This window comes from Indicator indicator, chromosome 2 (assembly GCF_027791375.1).
Source record: "Indicator indicator isolate 239-I01 chromosome 2, UM_Iind_1.1, whole genome shotgun sequence".
In the NCBI taxonomy this organism is placed as follows: domain Eukaryota; kingdom Metazoa; phylum Chordata; class Aves; order Piciformes; family Indicatoridae; genus Indicator; species Indicator indicator.
In genome coordinates this window covers 16883132-16909167 of record NC_072011.1, presented here as the reverse complement: position 1 = coordinate 16909167, position 26036 = coordinate 16883132, and the positions used below count along the sequence as shown (strand labels likewise).

General features: G+C 39.8%; 1 protein-coding gene across 3 annotated transcripts in view; it reads left to right on the top strand.

Moving 5' to 3' along the window:
• Nucleotides 1-26036, top strand: part of TULP4 (TUB like protein 4) — a 111420-nt gene that overhangs the window by 79100 nt on the left and 6284 nt on the right. For all 3 annotated transcript variants that reach the window (XM_054397944.1, XM_054397936.1, XM_054397926.1), the window contains exons 4-12: nt 300-480; nt 2853-2987; nt 6801-6967; nt 16599-16823; nt 18781-19015; nt 19509-19653; nt 21036-21180; nt 22426-22519; nt 24792-24935. In XM_054397944.1, the coding sequence (XP_054253919.1) occupies nt 300-480; nt 2853-2987; nt 6801-6967; nt 16599-16823; nt 18781-19015; nt 19509-19653; nt 21036-21180; nt 22426-22519; nt 24792-24935 (1471 nt within the window). The remainder of the gene's footprint in view (nt 1-299; nt 481-2852; nt 2988-6800; nt 6968-16598; nt 16824-18780; nt 19016-19508; nt 19654-21035; nt 21181-22425; nt 22520-24791; nt 24936-26036) is intronic.

The following is a 26036-nucleotide window of genomic DNA, read 5'->3' as shown; positions in this document are numbered from 1 at the left end:
TAGTAGTGGCCAAATTAAAATAAAGTGTAATGGCTCATATTAAAGTGAGCAAAATGCACCCCACCATGAAACATTACTTGCTCACAGATTTTTAGGCACTTATCTCTAGACCCTGCTGCTTTAACTTCATTCTTTATATACATCTTTGGTTGCAGTGTCATATTGGGGCACCTGTTTACATCCTTGATCGCTTTGCTTTCAATTAATTTCCAGCATAGCTAGTTAATTACAAGATGCTTTTGAAGAAAGATCCAGTGGCTGCTGTTTGGTGGGACTGAGGGCTGTTGTGTTATTTTCAGGTATTATTTGGCACTGCTGATGGACAGGTTATCGTCATGGACTGCCATGGCCGAATGCTGGCCCACGTGCTCCTTCATGAGTCAGATGGCATCCTCAGCATGTCCTGGAACTACCCCAGCTTCCTGGTGGAGGACAGCAGCGAGAGTGACACAGACTCTGATGATTACTCCCCACCACAAGGTAATGTTGTATGCACATCCTTTTGTTTCAGTTTTTTTAAGTGCTCATGAAAACGGCTAAGCTGTTTCTGTGTTCCAGTGTATGAAATCTGAACTAAATTAATAATTAATGTAGCAGTAATTGTACAATGAAAAATTTAAATTCTAGTAGTTAGAAATAATTCTGAATTTGCATGGCAGATCTGAACTGCTGAACTGAGGACAGTTTTAACTCTAGTTTGGATTCAGTCAAAAAATCTGCCTTTTCTAGAATCGTGTATATATAAGTGTATGTATATAACAGCTAATGATAGAAGATAATGTGATCATCTGGAAAGATGTTGCCATCTTTTAAAAATTAGTTTTGTTTTTACTTTTATGCCTCAGTTTTGGTAGTCAGTGAGATTTCTTACCTTAAAATAAAAGAAAAAACTTCCAATTTCCCATCAAGTTTCTAAGGCAAGAGAGAGAACAACAGTAAATTGTTCTGTTTAGGTGGGGATATTTTTGTTTGGTTGCTTTTTATTTAATACTGAGGTTGGTAGAATCATAGAATTGTTTTGGTTGAAAAAGATCTCTAAGATCATTGAGTCCAACCATTGCCCTAACACCACTGTAGCCATGTCCACACATTTCTTTAACATCTGCAGGGACAGTGACTCCACCACCTCCCTGGGCAAACTATTCCAATGCCTGACCACTTCTTCCATAAAGAAATTTGTTCTAACATCCAATCTAAACCTTCCCTGGCACAATTTCAGGCCATTTCCTCTTATCCTATCATCTGATACTAGAGAGAAGAGACCAAACCTTACCTCACTACAGTGTCCTTTCAGGTAGTTGTAGAGAGGAGTGAGGTGTCTCCTCGGTCTCCTCCAGACTAAACACCACCAGTTTCCTCAGCTGCTCCTTTTCAAACGTGTTCTCCAAGCTCTTCACCAGCTTTGTTGCCCTTCTCTGGACACACTCCAGCACCTCAAAAGTTCTTCTTGTAGTGAAGGGCCCGAAACTGAACCACAGTATTCAAGGTGTGGCCTCATCAGTGCCTGGTACAAGGGCACAGTCACTTCCTTACCTCTGCTGGCCGCACTATTCCTGATCCAGGCCAGGATACTGTTGGCTTTTGCCACCTGAGCACATTGCTGGCTTGTGTTCAGGTGGCTATCAACCAGCAACCCGTGGTCCTTTTCCCCCCAGGCAACTTTCCAGCCACTCTGCCCCAAGAAGTTGCAGATTACACAGATGAGAACCTAAACAATCTCCATGTGCTAGCTTTTTGTGAGTCACTCAGGCAGTGGGTGGACTCATTACAAGCCTACAAGCCTATTTTAATGATTACCCAAACATAATGTATTTTCTTTAGAGCAGATGCAGTGTAAATCTCCCAAAAGGTGACAAGTCTTTGACTCATGCAGATGTGTAGGAAGGACTGGAAGTTTGATAGGTTTTTCTCAGTAAATTATATACACACAGAGATGCTAATTACTAGACATCTTTCTCCAAAATGCTTTCTGATCAGCTTTCTTACAAGTTCAGAAAGCAATACCACTCTTGATAGGCTCTACCATTTTTGTTGACTGAAAAGATGCTGGGTGGGCCTTGAGAAGCACTTAATCAGGGGCCAGCAGCATCTCCTGTCAGAAATTGTAAATAAAAAGAGTTAAATAGCAAGTGCTGCAGCTGTTGATAATGGTCATGAAGTGTTTGAACAAAGGAATTTCAGTGAATGCTGAAAAACAAGGCCAGAGGAGCAGAGACTTTGCAGAAATGTTTTTTAAAGCCAACTGTTCCATTTGGGCTCACCTCTGCCTTTGAGTGCATTGAATCCTGTTACGCAGCTAACTTTTCATGCTGCTGTCTAGCTCTTGACATTAAGAATACAGTAATATGTTTAAGGTCAGTATGTTCTCTTAGAAATTATTATAATGTTTCTCTATGAGTTCAGGAGGAGTCATGCTTGCACATGCCCAAGCAGAAAGTGTATCTAACAAATACTTATTGATGTGATTGTATAGTTTATTACACTAGTTTCAACTTGGCTCCCAAGGAAGCCTTCCAAAGGACTGGTTTTAAATTTTTGGACAGCTTGGGGGAGTTGACAATGGAGAAGGATTGAAAACCATCACTGTGTAACATAATAGTATATTCATAAAACACTTTGGATATACTGCAGTAAAAATTTGCAAAGTAAATACATTGGAGTTTACCAGATGTAGACAAGCTAATAAGCTAACCCTTCTTTTCTTTTGCCTGTAGATGTTACAGAAATAAACAGATAGAGTTTGAGGCTTGGAATTACACCTGATGGGAGTAGGTTGAAGTACAGTGTATTTCAACCTGGGTGCAATTGTTTTTAGTTTGCCTGTTGCTCACTCCAGAGCCTTGTTTTTGCAGATGGACCAGCTGCATATCCAGTCCCAGTGCAGAACACCAAGCCACTGCTTACTGTCAGCTTCACATCAGGAGACATCAGTTTAATGAACAATTATGACGACTTGTCTCCTACTATCATCCGCTCAGGGTTGAAAGGTACTAAAGAATCTATTTCTCCCTCTTCCTATGCTTTGTTTTTCTTCCCTTTTTAATGATGTATCTATAGGCTACGTGTTTGTGGTTGTTTCCCCTAACCTAGAAGTGCTTGGGCGTGTTGCTGCCGTTTCCAGCAGTGACACCTGCTGGTTGAAGAGCAGGGCTGGGCTGGTAGAGTTCTTGTGTTTGGAAAAATGTTTCCATTTTTGAGACTGTGTTTTTGTGGCGGTTTTGTAGAGCAGTTGATCTGTTTGCTGTTTTTCAGCTGAATGTGCTACTGTGTTTATGCTTCTTTGTGTGATTGCCTCTGCTATGTAACACTTGCTTTGCATCTTTATTTCACAAGGTCTTGTCCCATGCTTTTAGTAACCAGGTATGAATCACAGGGCTGCTTTGATTCTCACAAATACTGAAAACTTGCTAGAATTACTAATTATCAAGAGGCAAGTCCAAGAGAAGGAAAATTCCACTGAATTAATGCATATCTTGCAAAGTGATGTGCATGAATGCTTGTACAATCAGCATTCCATATAAAATCTTAAGTTCACATTGAAATCAAAAGAAGTCCCTTATTCTCAGAAAAGCCCTTCACTTGCCATCACAATTTACAGTGCTTTGCCTGCAGAGATGTTTTAATTCACTGCAGCACATAAACACATACTTAAATATAGGTTCCATTTATTCTTTCTCATCTCCTCAGGTAAGTTAGTTTTACATTAGGTGAAAAAAATAATTAAGCTATTGAAGCAGATTCAGCTGTTCTGTAGCAGTGGGATATTTTTAGTGAAAAGTTGCTCTAACATGAGCCCAATAGTTTTGGGGTGATCTGCTATGTAGGGTAATCTTAAGAGGCAAAAAAACACTGTAGAGTTTTTTTTCCATGCCTGCTTACATCTGTGTCAACATGAGAAGTGTGTGGCTGGGAAAATGTAGCATAGTGAGGCAACCCTGGAATCCAGAAAATTTCAGCCAAAAAGATACATAAAGTATGGAAAACTGGAACAAATTTAGAGAAGGTCTTGTAATATCCACCAACAGGTCTGTCCACCACTATCTCTACAGTATTATTAGCGTAGTCAATAGTCTTGAGTTATCATCTAGTCTAGCTTTCAACTGGAAACAGTAGGAGAAACAAACCTCATCTTATTCTTTGTTAAGAGTTGCAGGGCTCTGTCTTGCAGAGGATGTCTGTCCTGTTTTCTTCCCCCACTGACTTTCACTGATGGAAAAAAGATCCCCTAATTATGTCACCCTCCTCTAGCAAAATATTAATGTGCAAGCTAGAATAGAAATACTTTTTTGAATTGTAAACTGGATTACGTAATTTTCAACAGTAGACAAAAATGTGCAACATTTTGCTGGACTGGGAGTGTGTGTGAGGCAGAGAAAGGTGATTGAGATACCACTGTTGTTTTGAAGTACTGTACAGTGGAAAGTATTGTACATACAGCTTTATACATATGTACACATTTTCTGTATTCTCTTATCAGGTTTTTTTTCAAGTGGCAGTAGTTTTACTGAGTTTTGTCACATGCAAGAATGTGCAAAACTACTCAGCTCAAGGTCTCCATCCTCTCCAGCCACTTGGTATTCTGCTGAGTGTGGATGGTATTCAGTATTGTCTGCAAGACTTAATTCATATGTTTTTGTTTGAAATCTCAAAAGTACTGCTCTGTGGTCCCTGCAGCAGATGTGGTCTCTGCAGCATGTCTTGATGGGCAGCTGTAGACGGCTCTATGTTTTTAAAGCAGGTAACTGTAAAACTATTTCAAGCAATAACAATATATTTCTGCCATTCTAGTAGCTTTGTGTAGTTGTCATTTTTATTGGCAGTATTTATATTTAATTAGTATAGAAAAATTTTTGCTGTTGATTGAGAATTTGATTAGCCAAATACAAGTTCTGATCCAGTTTGAACACTCCTAGAAGTTTTGTCATCTTTAGTGGAGGTGCTTTCTCTTTTTCACACTTTCCAACTCCATGATTCTCAATGCACTGCTACCTGCAGAACTGCTGAACTATACCTACTAATTGTACTAGTTAGCTACAACTACAACCTGCAGAGCTACTGCACATTTAGAGTGCTTTCTATTCAAGGTTTGCTGATAACACATGCCCGTAGTGGCTGGCAAGTAGTTTTAAGGGATAACTCTTAGCCAGTGATTCACCTGCAGATGGTTACCACAGGTAAAGCTGCCATCTGATTGTTAATTTCTCTGCTTGCGCTGAAGCCTTGTTATCAGTTGAGCTATTTCATATCAAGATTCAGTAGTCGTTGAAGACGCTGTTTGCTGCAGAGCTATGCTGGAGATGCTGCAGCCCATGTCCACCCCTTTGCTGCCTTTGCTAATTCTAGGAGGTTTGTGAGGGAAAAACTACTGGACACAATAATCATTCCTCTTTCTGTTGATATGGGGATTGGCTAAAGTTTTGCTTGAAGTCATGTATCCAAAGGAGGCCTTTTTTGCTTTGGTAGTTGTGTAGTTAATCCAGTTACCAAAACTGGAGTTGGCTAGCTTGCCTCATTGATTTCTAACCTGCCTATCATTATACTCTCTGAGAAAGATGAATTAAAATCCCATTATAGATTACTTCAGGTGCTGAGGACTAACAGAAAAAAGGGGACATACAATGCCTAGCTGTGGAAAAATTATCTCAGGAACAAGCATCTTGCCTCTGATATTTACAGAAGTGTAATTCCCTTGAGAAATATCAGAAAGTTGAAATAATACAAAACCATTTAAAACTGCACATAAAAATCCCTGAAAATGACAAGTTGACAACTTGAAACAATTTTGAGATCCTTCCTGCCAACTCTCATTTCTCTCCTGCATCTTCATTTGAAGACAGCTTCTCACCCACAGATGTCTTCAAAAGGTTCTTGACAGGTTGAGTATTCCAGAGCACAAAAGTTTTGTCTTTGCCTTTGCTTTGTCTCAACACGAGAAAGCTGCCTTTCACCTCTGGTCTAAGAGTTAAAAGGTCTAAAGACTAACTCAGTATTCCTTGCACATTCAAATCTGGCTCAGAAACAGAGAATTTAGGAGTTTGAAATTAGCATTCCCAAATTAAGCTGGGGGCGTTATCAGGAGGTGCCTGTAGGAGAAGTAACTGATATGTGTATTCATATGTATGTACATGAGAGACGAAGCAATCCCTATCTGGTTCTGGCAAACTCCTGCTAAACATACAAATAGATTTTCACAAGTTAGATGTCAAAAGAAAATCTGTGGCATGGAGGCCATAGGCATTTATGGATACAACCCCAAAAGTCTTTCTAGTTTGAGGTTATATTAAATTAGAAGTCTCATTTGAATTATGCTAAGTTAGGTTCACAGCCAGTGACAACATGAGGCATTGCCAGACATGCTGCTTTTTTGCACTGTAGGCTTTTCCAGACAAATACTCTTTGCTGCTCTCTTAGTGAGATTATTTATCTGCATATTAACTTGATTCCAATTATTTGCTCCAGAGTTATGCATAGGATCTTCCACATCAGTTTTAACATCTCTCATGAATTCTTGGCCCTAGCTACTTAGCAACAACCATTGCTTACATTCTAGGCTCATCACAGAGAGAGAGAAATGAATGGGGTTTACACATTTTTTGCAATTTCCATGTTAAAACCAGTCATTCTCAGAAGTGCATAGGCAGTGTATTTCCTACAATTTCAATTAATGGATTTAGATTTCTAGGTACTTAAGTAACTTCTAAGAGCATGATTTAGCTGTTGAGGTGACTTTGCTGCCTCTGGAAATGCCATTCCTACTAATTCTAATCAGTAATTATTGCAAACTGTCTTTGTGGTTTCAGATGTGGTGGTACAGTGGTGTACACAAGGAGACCTACTTGCAGTAGCAGGCATGGAGAAGCAAAGCCAGCTGGTTGACCTCAGCAATGGTTCCCTGTTAAAAAGCGCCCTGGTCAAGTTCTACAATGTGCGCGGGGAACATATCTACACTCTGGAGACACCTGTGCAGGTAGGATGTATGTTTTAAGTCGTCTTCTCAATGATTTGATGGCATTTTTGCTACATTAGCTCATTGATACAGACCTGCAATGTGAAAAGGGATGCAAAAAGTCCCAAAGACATTCTAAAGTACAACATGGATAAAAACGCACTATAAATAATTGTTGTTTGCACTAAGATAGACATCCAAGAGCCCGTCTGGTTCTGAGGCTCATATAATGAGATGCAGTCTGTTTCCCAAAATGGTTGGGCCATGAACAGACAATGTAGATAAAATAAATTCTGTTGTTCTATAGATAAGAGACTGAAGAAATAAAGCTAGCTTAGTTGCTTCATGTTGGAGCAGAGCCAAGAGCTGGATAACAATATTCCATGTCCAGGCTCATAATTACAAGATTGGTCTCTCTTTGCTATCGCTGTAATTTTCTAATATACAGTGAGTTGATCTGATACAATGTTTCACTTTTTTATGGCATCAGATGGAGAAGGATGAATCAGAAAGTCTTGTTTCTGTTTCTACCTCCTGTACAGACTTCCACTGTAACCTTGGTCGTGCTACTTGGCAAGTAAATGTTAACACAAGGGGTATATGTGCTGCTTAGGAGCACAGTGTGCTTCATAAGTCTTCACTGGTATTTCAGAATCCAGCTGAATGCCTCTCTACATTTTATTTCATTTTCTGCAGACTAAGAATGACTCCATTCTGATTTCTGACTGTTAATAGTGAAGATTAATTTGTAATATCTGTGAAATCTAAAAGTGAAGGGAAGTGCTATAGATAGATTTGCTTAATTATGCCATTTATTATCTTTTTTTTTCAGTACTGTGATAGGGGATGGATACAAAAGGATAGTAAACCAACTGCTAAGTTTTTGTGTTTGCGTATATTTAGCATTAACTTGTGCTTATTAACATTAGCACTCTAATTTAGATAGAATTCTTTAGTGTTGTATAAAGTAATGGTCTCTAAAATCAACCTAAAGTGTACAATGACGTCTACTGCTGATTAAGATACAGAATCACAGAAACATTCAGATTGGAAAAGACCCTCAGGATCACCAAGTCCAACTGATAACCCTACTCTACAAAGTTCACCCCTAAACCATATTCCCAAGCACCATGTCCAAATGACCCTTAAAACACATCCAGGGTTGGTGACTCAACCACCTCCCTGGGCACCGCATTGCAATGCCTGACCACTCTTTCCATGAGAAGAAATTTCCTAATGTCCAGTCTAAACCTACCCAGTCGCAGCTTGAGACCATTCCCTCTTGCTCTGTCACTAATTACCTGGGAGAAGAGACCAGCACCAACCTCTCCACAGCGTCCTTTCAGGTAGTTGTAGAGAGCAATGAGGTCTCTCCTCAGCCTTCTCTTTTTCAAAACTAAACAGCCCCAGCTCCTTCAGTCGCTCTTCATAAGATTTATTCTCCAGGCCCTTCCCCAGCTTCATTGCTCTCCTATGCACTCGCTCCAGCACCTTGACATCTCTCTTGTATTGAGGTAGCCAAAACTGGACACAGTACTTGATGTGTGGCCTCACCAGAGCTGAGTACAAGGGGACAATCATCTCCCTACTCCTGCTGGACACAGCATTTCTGATACAAGCCAGGATGCCATTGGCTTTCTTGGCCACCTGGGCACACTGCTTGCTCATATTCAGCTGCTCATTGATTAGAACCCCCAGATCCCTTTCTGCCAGACAGCTCTCCAGCCATACTTGCCCAAGCCTCTAGTGCTGCTTGGGGTTGTTGTGACCCAAGTGCAGGACCTGGCATTTGGCCTTGTTGAAGCTCGTCCTTGTTGGCTCATTGATCCAATGTATCCTCGGTAGAGCCTCCCTATCCTCGTGCAGATCAACACTCCCACCTAACTTGGTGTCATCTGCAAACTTACTGATGACACACTCTATATCTTCATCAAGGTCATCAATAAAGATGTTAAACAGAAGTGGTCCCGACACTGAGACCTGAGGAACACCACTTGTGAACAGCCGCCAGCTGTATTTAACTCCATTGACCACCACTCCTTTCTTCCTTTCTTGTAGATAGGTGTTATATTTGCTACTCTCCAGTCCATTGGGACATCCTCAGTTAGACAGGACTTCAGTTAAATAATGGAAAGTGGCTTGGTGAGCACATCTGCCAACTCCTTCAGCATAGTCCTGAAGGACTTCATCCATACACATAGCTTTATTGTCTTACACAGAGCTCTTTCAGTGAAGTAACGCAGCCCTTTCCTCTCTGGATGAGTTCTGGAGAAGATATACCAATGTTGCTTATTCCCAGACCGGGTAAAAAGCAAACTTTATTCTGTTACTTCAGTACCAGAATACAGTATGTCTGCTTTAGCTGTGGAACCCAGTGTAACACTCTGGTGTCAAGCTGTGAATTTGTGGTTTGAGCTTTGGAACTGATGGGGTCAGGTTGCTCTTAATGCTGTGTTCCCAGTAACCTCAAATTATTCTTTGTTTAAATACTTTCATTTCCTTTAGTCCTCCCTATATAACTTTAACTTTTCATATTTTCAACTCTTCTCTTTTCTCCTCCACTTAATCAGCTGGAAGAAAGCACATTTTATGGCTCACATGAGGGCTAATTATTCTGCCATTATATGAGTACTTACAGGGCAACTGAACAGAACAAGTAACTACCTTGTCATAATGAAGATACTAACATGAGCCTCTCTACTCCTTCCAGCTGCTAGTTTTCACTGAAGCATTTTAGTATCATGAAGATTTCTTCCCCCATTTTCAACTTTGGATGAAAAGCCAACAGCTTCATAAACTGTAAACCATGTTGGAACTGAAGGATTGTGGGGGAAGGAACAGGGAACATCATAATCGTGGAATCTCATTCCCTTGAGAAACCAGGATGAAAGTAACTTTCCAACTGGCCCTCTGTCCCAATTCTTTGATAAAGCAGACATCAAAAAATAAAAATTAGTAAAATATATTGAAGTGGGATTGTTTCTGCTGTTTGTCCTGTCTTTGGTAGGATATTCAAGAAACAAGAGGTTTTATTGTTTACAGCATACTTGGTCTAAAATGATGTATGATTTATATTCAACTTGGCTGGAATGTTACCTAACATGAAGTCACTACAAACCCCAAGGCAGAATAGGTTTGGGTACCACAAGTTACTCATTTTGATGATGACTGTTGTCATGGATCCTGTCAAAGTGTTTTGTGTGTCACCTTCTCCAGCTTTGGTATGGTTTGGGCACTCTCTCTCTCTATTTGATTAAAATAGAAATTTATATTTCATAAAGTTGGTTTGCTGACTATAAAATCCTAGATCAGGAAGTCACGTTTGTTTAGAAATATCTAAATGAATGCAGTAGCTTTGCATGAAAAATGGCATACATAAACAGAGTGGCAGTTAGCATAGTGTAGCAGTCTCTCTTGTTCCCTGCTGTGGGGCTGCAGCCTGCTGTCCTGACCATGTTGCAGGAATGTATTTGCAGAATATGGTGAAAAGAGCTGAATAAATTATCAGTTGGGCTTCTGCTACATAGAATGATACTGTTTTGAACCTCGAGAGAATTATGAAAAAGTTTCAGAAGGGACTTCAGAAAGTCATACCAGACTTCTGTCTTCTTAGAAGCAATTCTGGGAAAACTGGGTCCATGCTGTGACTCCAAAGAGTCAATACTGGTTATTTATTCTATATAAAGAACATATCTTACGGGATGTTGATCAGCTGATTGCTATTCCAAAATACACTATCAATTTCTGTAAAACTTAGATCTTACTCCAATCACTGTTGTATACATGAACACCAACCTAATGTACCAAAAATATGTCCAGTTCTTTCCGTGGGCAGGTTTTTTTCCACAGTCCTGCTTTTCCAACATTTAAAAATGTGATCATAACAGGAAGCTGCCCTACCGGCTGTAAATGTTGTATTGAAAGAATGTTAATTTCTTAACATTATTTGTTAAGTACTCACAACCTTTCCCAGGCATCAAGCAGGGATGAGAATAATGAACTCATTCAAGACTGATTTACAGTCTTGCTAAAATTCTTTACCAGAAGTGCTGCAACCTAGTTCTGTCACATCAGAATTTCTTACCTCAAGTGCAGGCAGGTCTTTATCATCTAGCTATACCTGCTGTCACTTCTGAGTAGATAAAGCTGCTTCATATTTTCCCAGTTTAACTTTAAATAGAGGAGTCTCTTAGAGGATCACTTTAAAACTATCTAACTGCTGACTTTAAGGTTTTTCTGTCTAGTGGTTCAAAGTTGTGGCTTATATTTTGTTTCTATCCTTGATTTTTATAATCTTTTTGTATGTTCAGAGAGAACGAGGGTAACAAGAACATGGATTTTGAAACCCTGATGCAGATCTTCTCTATACACCTATAATTCTACAGTAAATTTACATTAGTTTATGATTTATACCACTGTGTAGCTGGTGTAAGAACAGATTAAACCTCAAGCGCAAAGATAAGAGTAAATTGACCCTGTATGTTCCAGAATCAGATGTACAGACAACAAGATTAGATACAGGAAAAACTGCAGTCACATTTTTTTTCAGTGTAATATTTGTAAACCCCAGTTCAAAGTGGTGTACCAAAGGCTAAATCCTTATAGGAGAGGTTTCCAGGAGACTTTGAGAGAAGACTCACTTGCTCTAAATCTGCATCTGCTAGAAGCAGCTTTCTCAGCCTTTCCTGAACGGCTTCTCTGCTAGAAATGTCTTGAATCTGAATAGACAGTTTTAAGATGGTGTGGTCCTGCAGAAACCTGGTATTCTACTAAGGCCTGAGTTGGAAGGTGCAGTTTTAGGTTAAATGCAGATCAAAAGACTTTGAGAGAAGAGTCTGCCTTTTATGTTACCCATCTGAGCTGACCTTTCTTACTTTGTCTTCATTTATTTCAGAGTGTTCAGGTTTGCTGCTGCTTAATTAACACTGCCTTTTATTTTTATAACCTGAAATTAATCCTATTTAGATTTTATTGGATGACAAGAAAGCTTCAAGAAGAGTTTGTCGTCTTTTCAGAAAGAGAAGTGAGCAACAGGTCAGAACTAGCTGGTGAAACATTCTTTGATATATTGGCATTTTCCATGTAGGCCATAAAATAATCTCTGACTGCTGCAGAAATCGATTGTTATCAGGGCTGGAAAGTGGAGACACTTTTCTAAGCAAAACTTTTTCTGTTACAATGGAATCTCATAATTGTACTGAAATATTAAAAAAAAAAAACCCAAACACCAAAAACCTGTAGAAACAGAGACAATATAAGAAACATCTGCTAATCAACTAAGTGTATGCTACATGAAACATCATGTAAGACCACAGTAGTGTAATTTCTGACCACATTATAATCTTTTTTGCTTTTATCACCATCAGTTCTTACTTGTTAATATTACTCCCACTGTAAATTTGGGGAGCAAAAGAATGAAGAAGTTACACTGCTATCCAGCAGCCATCCATGAATAATGCAGCAATGCAGAGATGTGCACACAGAGTTCACAAGAGCTGAGTGGACACTGCAGCCATTGTACCTGAGAAAAGCAGAGGGAAAGCTCTGTGTCTCCACATCAGCAGTCTACAGTGAAAGCAAGCAACGTATGTCAGAGTTTTACTTACATACACCTTTCACTAGATACTATTTAGCAGTTGGATTCTTTCTCCTGAGAAAAATCCTGCTTGTTGCTGGCTTTCTGCCGAGGAATACCATCTTTATTTCATTACCAGTGGGACTTCCAGTGCAGTGCCAGCAGACAAGGGATTAGTGCAAGCAGCAGGCAAGGCCCCATGGCTCAAGATTTCTGAGCTCAAAACAGACAGCAAGAATCAGGATGAACAGTGTTTTCACTGACTGAACTGCCTACAAGTGAGGAGAGGTATATAAATTATGTTCTCCCCTGTAAGAGAGACAGATGAGTGACTGATAAGAAGTAACCACAGAGCTTGAGCAGGAATATCCATTCCCATGTGCTTTCCTAAGAGGAGCTGGGGGTACGGGTTTGAGTAAAAGTAGCTGACATTCAAGGCCACTCTGAAAAAAAATGGCAAAAGAGCTCATTGTTTGCGACCTTTTTGAGATGTGTTTTTGGTCAATATTTCTCATGATAAAATACCTCTTCTTTGTCCATTAACCAATTATTTCTAATATAAAATTGTTACAGAGCTGAACCCTATCTATGTGTAGAAGTTCAAGGGTTTTTCCAGCTATTTTTTTATCCCCACATGTTTGTATGTAAACCTTGGAATTCATTCAGGTATTTACAATTTGTGGTGAGATTTTTTTCAAAACCTGATGGGGTTTTTATATGCAAAGTGAGGTTAGAAATTATCGTTAGCTGCTAATTTGTAGCTACATTTCCTTCTTCCTAATGGAAAAAAAAAATGTGTGAGCGCAGATTCTTCTGTGCTATAATCTGCTTGTTCCTTTTCTACCAGATAAAATATCGGTATCAACAACTTCTTTCCTTTTTATGCTGTAACAGTACAAATAAGTGGATGCTTTGTGAGGAGCAGTACTTAAGTGTTGGACATTGGAGTTCAATTGTTTCTTCTTATCCTTGTGTGGAAGAAAAGCCATGGCCAGCTGATAACTGACTTGCTGCAGTAATTGATTCATATCCCTTGTCCTTCAAGAGAAAGAGTGGGAAGTGTAGTTATTGAAAGATATTATTGGAGCAGTACATTTGAAGGTCAGGTCACAACTGGCATTTGGGTGATCTTTATTTTTCCCAGTCTGTAATGACAAGCTGATTTTCCTTGAACCTCTTCTTAAATCTTAGCCCTTCACTGTAAATACAGTGTTACTGAATGTTAAGCTTGAAGAGGACTGGAGGACTGGCCATTCCATAGAAAAGGAAGCCAAGGTGTGTCTAGTGAATCAGTAAGCAAAGGCAAACCATAATGCCACAAGAGCTCTTTGATAAGATTGAAAATATTAGAACGTGAGGTGTGTTGGGAGACTAAACGTACAAGTGTAGGATTGGAAATGTCATAATTTACAAGCATTACAACACTGGTAGGTATTGTGTGGGGAGGATGTGTTTAAACATGCACCCACTCACATATTGTTTACATAAAAAAACATAAACAGAATATAAGTGAATCAGATGTTTGGAAGTTTAGAAGATGGTTGAACTGTGGTTGCCTGTGGGGAAACTGTGGTGAAATCATGCAGTGAGGCAAAGTCTTTTAACTTCTAGCTTTCTACTCTTCCCCAGCTCCACATTTCTGTGTTGCCAGGAGGTCCCTCCCAGCATTTGAAAGCTTCCAAAACACCTTTTCCTTGGAAATATGTTTAAGATTGCACAGGTTCTTGTGGTGTTGTGGTCAGCTCAGGATGTCAACACATTCAATACATTCCCATCCCCACTTAGTTTCATAAACAGAGAGACATACAGATACGTGTTACTGTTACTCTTATAGTGCACCTGGGAGCTTCTGGTCAAACACCAGGCGTTCCCAGACACCCCTGGGCAGCTGGGCACAAACACCAACTATTCCCAGGCAGCCCTCGGCAGCTGGGTACTTCTAATCAAACTCCAATTAATTCTTCCCTGCTCCACCTGGGGAAAGAAGGGGTTTCATCTGGCTCTGTTTGGAATAACAAAGGCCTATCTGGGTATGATAGCTGCAACATGAGACTTCAAAGTAGGGCTATCTGAGTGTGTTCTATTGAATTATGGTAGCTGGGATATTAGATTTCTGGCGTTAAACTCTATCCAATAAATAAACATTTGTGTGCTAAGCCACATACTTCTTTGTTCCTTCACAGTATTTATAGGTGAGGTTTAGCTGAGGTGAGGTGAACAGAAGGATGTGGTTTGGGTCCCACAACTACAATCTGGTAGGCAGTTCTGACCATTACAGTACATGGGGCAGGTACCTAACTTGTGTCAGTGCCTTTTCAGTTGCATTTACTTCATAAGCAGCTTGAACTGTCTCATTACTGCCAGACAGTAGGAGGGCTGAGCCACACTCTCAAATCATGAAAATAATAGTAAGGGATACTTTATGTTATCTGCCATGAAATTTAAGGCTCTGTCCCATAATTTGTGGTTATGACAAGCCATGTAATAATTATTGATTGTACACAAAGCATTTCTCAGTTCTTTTGAAGTTCTCCACTACAAAATGCCTCTAGCAATTACTGTGAAAATCACAAGGTTCACATATTGCTGCTTTCTATTTGCATATCAGTCAGCCTGAATGTTTGTGTCTCCATGGAAGCGTGTGGTGTAATGAAAATGAACCTTCTCCATTCCTCGCACTTTAAAATCAATATTTTACTTGAAATTTAAATCTAGGATAAGCTGACAAGGCAGAGAAGGTATTTTATCTGCAAAAGTTGGTTTGTCCCACCCTTTATCTTGATGATTGACATTGATACAGTGATGTGCAGCTTCATTCTGCTCATCCCAGTTTCTCACCTTTAAGCATCTTGAATTTGTAACTGTAGGGAAATCTGTTTTTCCCCAGATGAGAATGGTAATTTCTAGACTGATCTAACCCAGCTATCTGGGTACCATATTAATAGAAAGGAGTGGATAAAAGTTATTACTGATGGTGTCTTGACTCTTATCTTATGTGTAGTTAATTTTTGTTTGGAGCATGTTGTGAAGGGTGAAACTACTCCAAAGAGACCAGGATCTTTCAGTAAATAGATTTCAGAAATTAGATTAAAACCATGTTTGCTTGTATTTTTGAGTGTCACAGACTGTGAGAAGAAAACCTTTCACAGGAAGTAGTAAACTTTTTGTTGTTTGCTGAATAATATTCTTCATGGAATGAGAGTTTCTTTACTCTGTGTTGTTTATTTGTATAGAGATAGCAGCTACCCTATTGAAATTCCATGTGGTATCTGTATATATGCAAATACAGGTACTTTGTCACAGAAAGCAAGAGATAGCAGGTAGATGCAGCTAACACGAAGGTTAAGAGTAATAATGAAAAGACTGTAAGAGATCATAACAGACTGGTGCTTTGCATGAAAAATTTGGACTCGAGAGTTTAGAGAGCTTTTTGCAAGTACAGCTCAGTATTCATGAATGTTGTTCATGTAGCAGAAAATAATGTCCAAAGCAGCATTTGAATTGTTTATTGTTGTCCTGCTTCATGTTCTGACAGTTAGTACCAGCCACCCCTGTCTCTTTCTGGTTTTATTGTCATGAGTTGAGACATTTCTGAGTGTAGACAGGCAGAAGACAAAAGGGCATTCTCTGTTTTGTTCCTGGTGCTCTTTCACAGTTCACTTCCTCTGCGAGCAGTTCAAAAGTAACACTGTGCAGCAGAAGACACAGTGCAAGACAAGAAAGCTGAGTTTTGTCCACTAGTTTACTAAATGTCTCTCAGCATGTAATTTAACTTTCCAGTTGCACAGCGTGAGCCATTGCCAGTTGGTGAGGATAACTGAAAATTTCATCTAGACAGAGCAACAAAAGATCCTGCTTTTTAAGACTCTGTGACTTTAAAGTCACTTATCCTATCTATAGGAGAATTTCAGATGTTCACATTCTTCTCCCTTTTTTATGGGCAATGGTGTGCACTGTTAATTTCTGGAAGACTCAGGGTAACGTAATCAATGCTGAATTTATGTGACCCTTTGCTGTGCAACTGCCTTGGAAAAAAAGTACAGGCTCTTTTAAAGTGTCCTTTTCCTCTTCATGCAGCGCCCCATTATCTCCATCTGTTGGGGTCACAGGGATTCACGCCTGCTGATGGCTTCTGGACCTGCATTATACGTTGTCAGAGTTGAGCACAGGGTCTCCAGTCTGCAGCTACTGTGCCAGCAGACCATTGCTAGCTGTCTGCGGGATGACAAGGATATCAGCAAACTGACCCTGCCCCCTCGGCTCTGCTCATACCTCACCACTGCCTTTATACCAACAATCAAGGTAAAAGGAAAGAAACGTGTGTGTGTGTGAGAGGAAGAGGAAAGGGTTGCTTGATCTCCTTCCCATGGTGCTTCTAAGTGACAATGGATAAATTATAAGATGTTGTAATTACCACAGTTATAATCTTAAAGCTTGCTTAAGGGTGATTCCTGTCCTCTTCAAGAGCCCACTGATCCATTTGGTGCCTATTAAAATCTGAAAAGAATGCTCACACATGCTTATCTGCATTATTTCATGGGGGTGGCCTTTCCAAGGATATCCCAAAGATGAAATATGCTGATGACTCACAAAGACTTCTGAAGAAACTTACACTGGTGATAGTACTGTGTCACGTTTATAGGAGAGATTGACAGTGATAAAACTGCTGCCTTCCTACTTTTTACATGAGTCCTTATATTGCTGAGAAAGTTCTACTTGAGACCTGTGGCTGCCCAAATATTTCTACTGACAGTAAGTTCTTCTAACCTTACTGTTCCAACAGTGCTATGGAAAAGTGAACTAGATGTTACACTTCTTCCTGTGCTCTCTGCTTAATCCCTTAGATTACTGTGTTTGCCCTCAGTCACATCTCAGGATTTCCAAACCTATAAACCAGTGCATTAGCTGGTAAATACCTTACATGCACCTTTTGTGTTATGTATTTTTTGTGTATCTTACAGAATTTTCTTGAGTCAGTTTCAGGTCCTTGTTAAAACAATGCAGAGCTAGAATAACTAATTTGAAATCAGCGATGCTGGCCCATCTTAAATGAGAACAAATTACGCCTGTAAAATAACCATTCAACACACTTCCATTTGAGTACTGCAGTTTGTGTGACAGTGAAACGTTTCATTTGCCAGAGAAGAATAAATGCCTTGCTGTAACCTAACTCCTCAGTCTCCAAGGATGCAGAACATTAACAGACCAGTGGTTCTCATTTTTTTCTAGCACGCCCAGCTCTCCCGAGGACACTTTCTATATTGTCCCAGCTCCATCCCTGCAGCTGTCTAGGACATCAGTGACACTTTCTTGACTGTTAGGAACAGGACAGGACAGTATGGGATGTGATGGGATGAAAAAAGCAATTGATGTAGCAAGGCTAGGAACCATGATGAAGATCAGAAGGACAGTGGCAGCCACATACTCCTACATATATTGTCAGTCTTGCCTCCAATGCCTTGCATATATACCTCTTCCCACTCCAGCTTGAGGACTACATTATAGATTACTCCTCAACCCACACCCATCTTGACAAGTTAAGGCTCCTTTTCCCCCTACTTTTTTTTCCTTTGCAATTTCATTTAAAATGGAACTGTGTTGACTTATACATATTAGTAGTACTTGTGTCATACAGGCTATATTGTCCTAGACAAAAGCAGTCCAACTTCTTTTGGACTAGCTTTTCATGGATTAATACAGTGTGCTGGCAAGTGGGGCAGAGTAACCCACCCTGAGATTTGTATTCAGCTCTGAGCAAACATGGGTCATGTACATGGAAATGACATAAGTACATGCTTCTTCCAGAGCTGGCAGCACTGTAGCACAATGGCATAGCCTGTACCAATACTAACCAGGAATGAAAGCCTGAATGTTCCAAGTTCACTTGAATGGCAAGCAAAAGACAAGATACTCCAAGACACAGACTTGACCACATTACCTAAGTTAAAAGAGAAGCTTGTGATAGAGCTGAGACTTGAAAACAGGTTTGTTGTCTAACTGCAGGCCAAATTTTCCTATTTAATGTAACTAGTTTTCTGTGTAGAGCTGTTTTTTACCTAAATAATACAAGCATTCTGTTTTGCACATGGGTCCTGCATAACTCAGGCAGTAACCTGTACTAACCTTGACCTGCCCAAGTTAGAGCTGGGCTTAAATTCAGTTAGTTGTGTTGGGATTAAGTCACAACAGAAAAAAAACCAACAAAACTAAAGCAATAACCTATAGAAAACTTTCTCTTTCTTCCCTTCCTTTAATTAAGCCTCCTATCCCAGATCCAAACAATATGAGAGATTTTGTCAGCTACCCAACAGCTGGTAATGAACGGCTTCACTGCACCATGAAGCGGACAGAAGATGACCCAGAGGTCGGTGGTCCATGTTACACTCTGTACCTTGAATACCTTGGGGGACTGGTGCCTATCCTGAAAGGACGTCGTATCAGCAAGCTGCGGCCGGAATTTGTCATCATGGATCCTAAAACAGATGGAAAAGCAGGTAGAATTGAATTGTTGCCCTGCGTAAAAAATTGGTTTGAAATACTTCAGATATTAAAGAGTTAAAGAAAATCTGTATATGCAACATGAAAGGTAGCATCCTGTGTGTTCTTTCTGATGCAAAAAAAAAAATCTTCAGTGTGACCTAGGCTCAGGCCTCTGAAATTTCACCATGCTATCTTCTGTTTTGCAATAGGGAACTTCTTGTATTTTGATAGTGGGGCATAGATTGATAATTAGCAGAAAATACTATTCAGTCTCAATTTTGTAGTTGATTGAATGCTATTCAACCATCTGAATCATGTTCACTTGAGTTCAAACCGTTGGAAATGTGGAGTTTACACTAGGCAGGATGAAGAATGGTTAATTTTCTCTGCACAGTTTTACCTCAGCTGCTGCCTGTGGACTGGATTTATGTTTCGGATGACTGATAGTTGTAATTGATATAAGTTTTCTGAAGCAGGACTTATGTTTTCTGGGGTATGTCTTGATAGATGAAATCTATGGAAACAGCTTGATTTCCACTGTGATTGACAGCTGCAACTGCTCAGACTCCAGTGACATTGAACTGAGTGATGACTGGGCAGCAAAGAAATCTCCCAAAATCAGTCGAGCTAGCAAATCACCCAAACTCCCCAGGTAATAATTTCTTGGATATTTCTTCCTTTTCCCCGGGTTTTCTTCTTCTTCTTCTGTTTTTTAAACGCTGTCTTAAAATTAACAGCAAATTCCTTTGGGTGGATAGGAGTCCTCTGGAGGAATGGAGTGCTCTACAGTGTGTAGTTCTGGGGTAATCTCAGAAATTGGCATTGAGGTGAACTTTGGGGAAGGTTCTAAGGAAAAAGTGAGAAACAATATGGCACCAATTCTGCCCAAGCAAGCTCATAGAAAACTCTCCCACCACTGCCTCTGCCACATGTAAACTCTTGCTACCATAGGGTATACTTTGTTCTTCAGATAGTCTGTATTTTCACCTCTTCTGTGCTCAGGGTCCCTGGTCTAGTTAAAGCTTTTATTTCCTCAGAGTTATTTTCAAATTCGTAAGTGTCACATAGCTGACATAGATCCTGGCATAAGTGGCATGGCTGCTGTCATTGCCTTGCAAGGAAAGTCCCACAAACAGATCCTCCTAAACATTGGGCTGACAAGCTTATTATTCATCTGACTGCTTTCCTGCCAGCTCTTCATTACATTCATTATATACATAGACAGAACCCTGCACCTGCACAGAGCCTCACTGATGTTTGTGGTGCTTCTCATAGGCACTGATGTCCCTCTGCTGGCTTCACGTTACAGAGTTGATGCCTCCAAGCTGCAGCTGACTCTTTGTCAAAGACCTTGCATTAGGAGCTTGTCCTAGTATAAGGCAAAGCAAATACATCCCTTTATATGTGAGCAGGTCATTTCTGTAGTACTTGACAAAAGACCCAGCAGTTCCTGAGCCTAAAACTGAAATAGTGCAGGAAAATCAACTATCCTGCATCACTGGTTTTCTAAGACCATACTTTTGAAATTAAACTTTCAGTCATTACTTTTTCTACCAGTGAGCTTTTTCAGGTGCTTGATCACTTATTTGTGACCTCTTTTGTATAGTGGAAGGTAGGAATAACTTTTGGCTTAGAGAAAGAGAATTGACAAAGTTTGTTGAACCTTAGTTTGCTGTAGTAACATAGTGATCTGCCAGCTGAGGTGTCATGTTTCCTTTTCTTGAGGTTTTGCTCAAAGCCTGCATAGCTGAGATAGCTGAGCCCTACACCTTTTCATGGATTAGTGGAGGATATATTGTATCTGGCAGAACTGCTGTAAGCTTTGTTAAATGAATCCGAAAGCATCCGGTTAAAGTTACTCCAGGTGTGTCAGGCCTGTGTCCTGAATTTGACCTGTATCTCTCCATCCTGTAGACTCTGCAGTCTACAGTAGTCACTTAGAGGGCACCGTACTAGTTGTCTTCATTGCATCTTTACATTCAAAGATGTATTTTTGTATGCCTGTTGAAGTTTCTAATTAATCTTTCTATGCAGAATCAACATAGAAGCTCGCAAGTCTCCCAAGATGTCACGAGCTGCGCAGGAGATATCAAGATCGCCGAGATTACCAATAAGGAAACCTTCTATTGGTTCACCAAGCCTATCCCGAAGAGAGTTTCCTTTAGAAGATATTACTCAGGTACTGTCAACATTGTTACCAGACCTGAGGTCAATGCTTTGCCCTCCGGTGGCAATGAGTTATGATATAGATCAAATAATCACCAATAATTTTTTTTTTCGTTTAATTACAGTGACTACATGGAACAATTAGAGAATTGCATCTTCCACTTGAGTGTTAGTGTTTGCAAGTGTCAATGAAGTATCAAGTGTTGTTTGATAAATCCTGGCACCACTAACTTCTGTTGATGTGAATCTATGTGAGAGGTTTTATTCTAGGCAACATTGTTGTCTGTTTAGAAATGTATGTGAAAATGCTTCATCAGTTTCTCAGAGCTGTCTTCATACCACCATAGTTCTCTGCTTTGCTAGAGATTACAGAGAAAAGGAAATGCTTGCTTCAGAGGGTCATATGTGCTTTGTTTCATAGTTAACATGGAACTGTCTTAATTGGAGGGAAGGCAAGGAATTCACATTTTGTGCTCATCATGGTGTTCATGTCTTGTGAATAAATGGAACCTAGCAGGCTGTAGAACTGTTTGGGTTACGTATTTTTGTTAATACCATCCTGCATTCTTTTAATTTTATTCTGTTTTGTTTCAGCTGACTTTTTCCTCTTCTGTTGGTTCACTTTTTCCTTTATGTTGAAACATTCTAGATCAGTTATACAGCAGTGGTAGAAAGGACCAAAAGTCCTTTGAATAAGGCAGGAGATCAGAGATTAGATCCTGATGCTGATACTGACAGCATTGGTCTTTGAGAAACATTCTTGGTCTTTCAGACCCATAATTTGCCCAACTTGGAAGCAGTGGTTTGCGAAGCTGCTTCGGAAGCTCCATGTAAAATATGTCTGTTGTTACAAGAAATTAATTTCTGTCTTATTTATTGTTCTATAAAGTGATTTGTAAGCATAGAACCAAAGGACAGGCTGTATTACATTTCTGAAATAGAGAATAGACATGTGGTCATTGTGCAAGAGAAGCCAGCATCTGAAAAGAGACCTGTTCTCACTAACCGTCATGTTCTTCACCAGCTTTAATCAACCAATCTGAGTGTTGTATACTGATGGTGTTCATGTATCAAAATGAGACTTCTTAATGACTGAATATAACAGTTGCTACAAAGGCACATGAGGCTGTTCTAATAAAAACAAGAGAAGCTGAAGTTGTTATCACTTGCAGTAGCTTGATTGCAGTTTGTTTGTTTTTATTATTAGTGCTTGATACAGATGTTATTAGGTGAAAATAATATTGTTTTTGCTTTGCAGCACAACTACCTTGCTCAGGTCACATCTAATATCTGGGGAACCAAATTTAAAATTGTGGGTTTGGCTGCTTTCCTACCAACTAACCTTGGTGCAGGTAAAAGTAAACTATTGATTTTTCTGCATGTCAAACTCTTTCTAACAGACAAACTTATGCCATGTGATTCTTTTTAAATGAGCAAAAGGCTTCATTAACAAAGCACGTATTTTCTGTAGACAGTAGGAATTGTATTTTACAAAGTTCACTGTAACTAAAAGAGATTCAAAGCTAAAAATACGTGAATAAGATGATAAAAAAATACTGAAAGTTTCAGTTGTAATAAAATGATTAACAGTCAAGCTCAAACCTTTATTTTTACAGTTTATTTGGAAAAAAACATTAAAAAATTTTGCAAGAAGACTATAAAAAGCATAGGTTTTAAGTTACTGTAATACAAGTATTTTGAAAAGTCCAATTTTTATAGTCATTTAGCTACTGATTATACCAAAGTAATGTTAAAAAGGCTCTTACAGCATCATGCTCAAGATTCTTCAAGGAAGTGAATAGCCTTATCATATGGCTGTCTTGCTGGATCATCAGTAAATTGGTAGCCTTCATTAGAAGTTGTAGTTGTCTATTCTCTTGACCTCTTCCTGGGTAGGCCAGTTCTACCTGCTGAAAGGAAAGTGGTAAGTCAAGAGCAGGGTACCACCTGGGAGAGCTGAGTCCTGCATTGAAATATTAATGCGATACAGTCTTTTTCTGAGCTCTTTGGAAGTATTTCTCTTCCTGTGTTGCATTATGTAGTTAGGTCAGGACTACATAATGATGCCCTGGATGCAGAATTAGTTAAATAGATACTTTTTGTAGCTATATCAGCTACTGTCAGACAAGACACGGAGTCCCAGCTACTGGTGAGAGGACTTTCTCTGGCTCAGCCTCCAGGCAAAGGTTGTCCTCTCAGTCACCCCACGGAAAACCAATGCTGCTACTAATGGCAGTGACACGTTCTACTTAATGAAGTATTATGGAAACCCTCAGGTTTCTTTCAGCCACCTTTTTTTAAAAGTAATTTACAACTTTCTGACATCTGCATTTGCAGTTACTCTCAAAAGATAGCATAAGAATCTCTACTGGGTCAGGCCAGAAGCCATTCTACCTCTCTCTTTGTCATTGACAGATAGACAAGGAAGAATTTCATAGAATCATAGAATCAGTCAGGGTTGGAAGGGACCACAAGGATCATCTAGTTTCAACCCCCCTGCCACGGGCAGGGACACCTCACACTAGATCAGGCTGGCTAGAGTCTCATCCAGCCTGGCCTTAAACACCTCCAGGGATGGGGCCCCAACCACCTCCCTGGACAACCCATTCCAGGCTCTCACCTCTGTCATGGTGAAGAACTTCTTCCTCATGTACAGTCTGAATCTCCCCACTTCCAGCTTTATTCCATTCCCCTCATCCTATCACTACCTGATATCCTAAAAAGTCCCTCCCCAGCTTTCTTGTAGGCCCCCTTCAGATACTGGAAGGCCACAATAAGGTCACCTCGGAGCCTTCTCTTCTCCAGACTGAACAGCCCCAACTCTTTCAGTCTGTCCTCATAGGAGAGGTGCTCCAGCCCTCTGATCATCCTCGTGGCCCTTCTCTGGACACATTCTAGCATGTCCATATCCCTCTTGTAATAGGGGCTCCAGAACTGGATGCAGTACTCCAGGTGGGGTCTCACCAGAGCTGAGTAGAGGGGGAGAATCACCTCCCTTGACCTGCTGGCCACACTTCTCCTGATGCAGCCCAGGATCTGGTTGGCTTTCTGGGCTGCAAGTGCACATTGACAGCTCATGTTGAGCTTCTTGTCCACCATCACCCCCAAATCCCCAAGTGTGGAGTAAGTGTGTAGTGATAATTCCTTCAGATGTTCTCCCAGTCTCCAATGGTTTGGGTCTGAGGCACTTTCTGAGCCAGCAGGAGGTTCATTGTATGTAGTAACCCTCAACAGATTTCCTTACTGGGAGCTTTCCAGTTTTCCCCTAAACTCATATAAGTTGGTAACATCTTGTAGTGAAGAGTTCCAAGAGTAGAATGGAAAAATTATTTTCATTCCATAAAAACAGATGTGAATACAAGATGAAGTAATTTGTTACTTCTACAGATTATTTAACTACAGAGATGCTGCTCCTATTTGAAGAGAAATGTCTGAAAGTAACAATTTCTTTTGTTCTGTTTATACGGACTTGTCTAAGAATGGCCCACACATGCATTTGATCATCAATACATTAAATAAGAATAGTTATAGCCCTTCTGTCTGCTTTGAAATTATTCTTTCTTAGTTTGAGATGCTCTTGTTGCAACGTTTTTTTAATTATTTCTTGTTATACTCTTTCTCCAGTAATATATAAAACCAGTTTGCTGCATCTGCAGCCCAGGCAGATGACAATATATCTCCCAGAAGTACGGAAGATTTCAATGGACTACATTAACCTACCTGTCTTTAATCCAAATGTTTTCAGTGAAGATGAAGATGATTTACCAGGTAAGGAGGAGCAGGAGGTCTGCCATGTTATGGGTTAAGATAGATGGAGGTCAGATCATCTGTGCAAGTAGCCCAATCCAAAAAACACACAAATCAAAATCCCTTAATCTGATGGTGTCTCTTAGAACTGAATTAGAATAAGGCTCATATGTATTACAGACATTGCTTTCTAAAATATATGGAAAGTATAATTTGTATAGAGCTGCTGAGATTCAGTTTCATTGGAAAATTAATCATCTTCTGTTCAGTTTGCTGAGAATTCTCTGTAGACCAAAGCTTTGCATTCTGCAGCTTTGTAGGACAGAATTGTAATGTGTAGGCAATGCCAAAGAGCCGTTCTCGTGACCTGACCAGCAGCAAAGCACAACCTGCTGACAGGAGCTTGGGTTAGAGGGCCCTTGGAGAAGTGATAAATGTCTACTTGGATTTTTATCAATACCAAGTCTTACAGAGGCTAAAATAGTAAAATAGTATAAAGAAGGGGAATCAGGAAGAATTATGCATTTCACTGAGATGCAAGGTAGCAGAAGATTCAAGCAATGCAGGGAACCAGCAGGTGATGTGAATGTGTTAGGTGAAAGGGCTGTACACAGGACTTCCTCCAATCTAAAGAAAATTTTAAAAATCTTGTTGATACAACTAACAAGTAATAGACAAGAAAATTAGTTCATACATTTTCAGAAATTTCACATTATTGAAAGATTCCTGTTGCAAGGTTACAGGTGTTTGGAACTACAGGAGTGGCCATCATGCCAGTACCATTTAAGGAAGGAGTGTGAGCACTGCAAAGCAATTAAAGGGTTGTGCTAGAGTCTGTTGAAATAAATGGAAATACTTCCCATTATTTCAGATCAATGAAAGCACCAAAGGTTCTTTTTGAGTTACTGTTTGCTTTGTCACCCCCTATGCTCAGGATATACTTCAGTGAGTTTTTTGGGTTTTGGTATATTAAGGTTTTTTGCTTGTTTTTGTGGTTTGGGTTTGTGGGATTTTGTTGTTGTGCTATGGGGTTTTGGTTTTTTTTTTCATTTGTTTAGGGTTTTGGGGTTGGGGATTTTTTTGGGTTTTGTTTTGGATTGTGATTTTTTTTTGGTTTGGTTT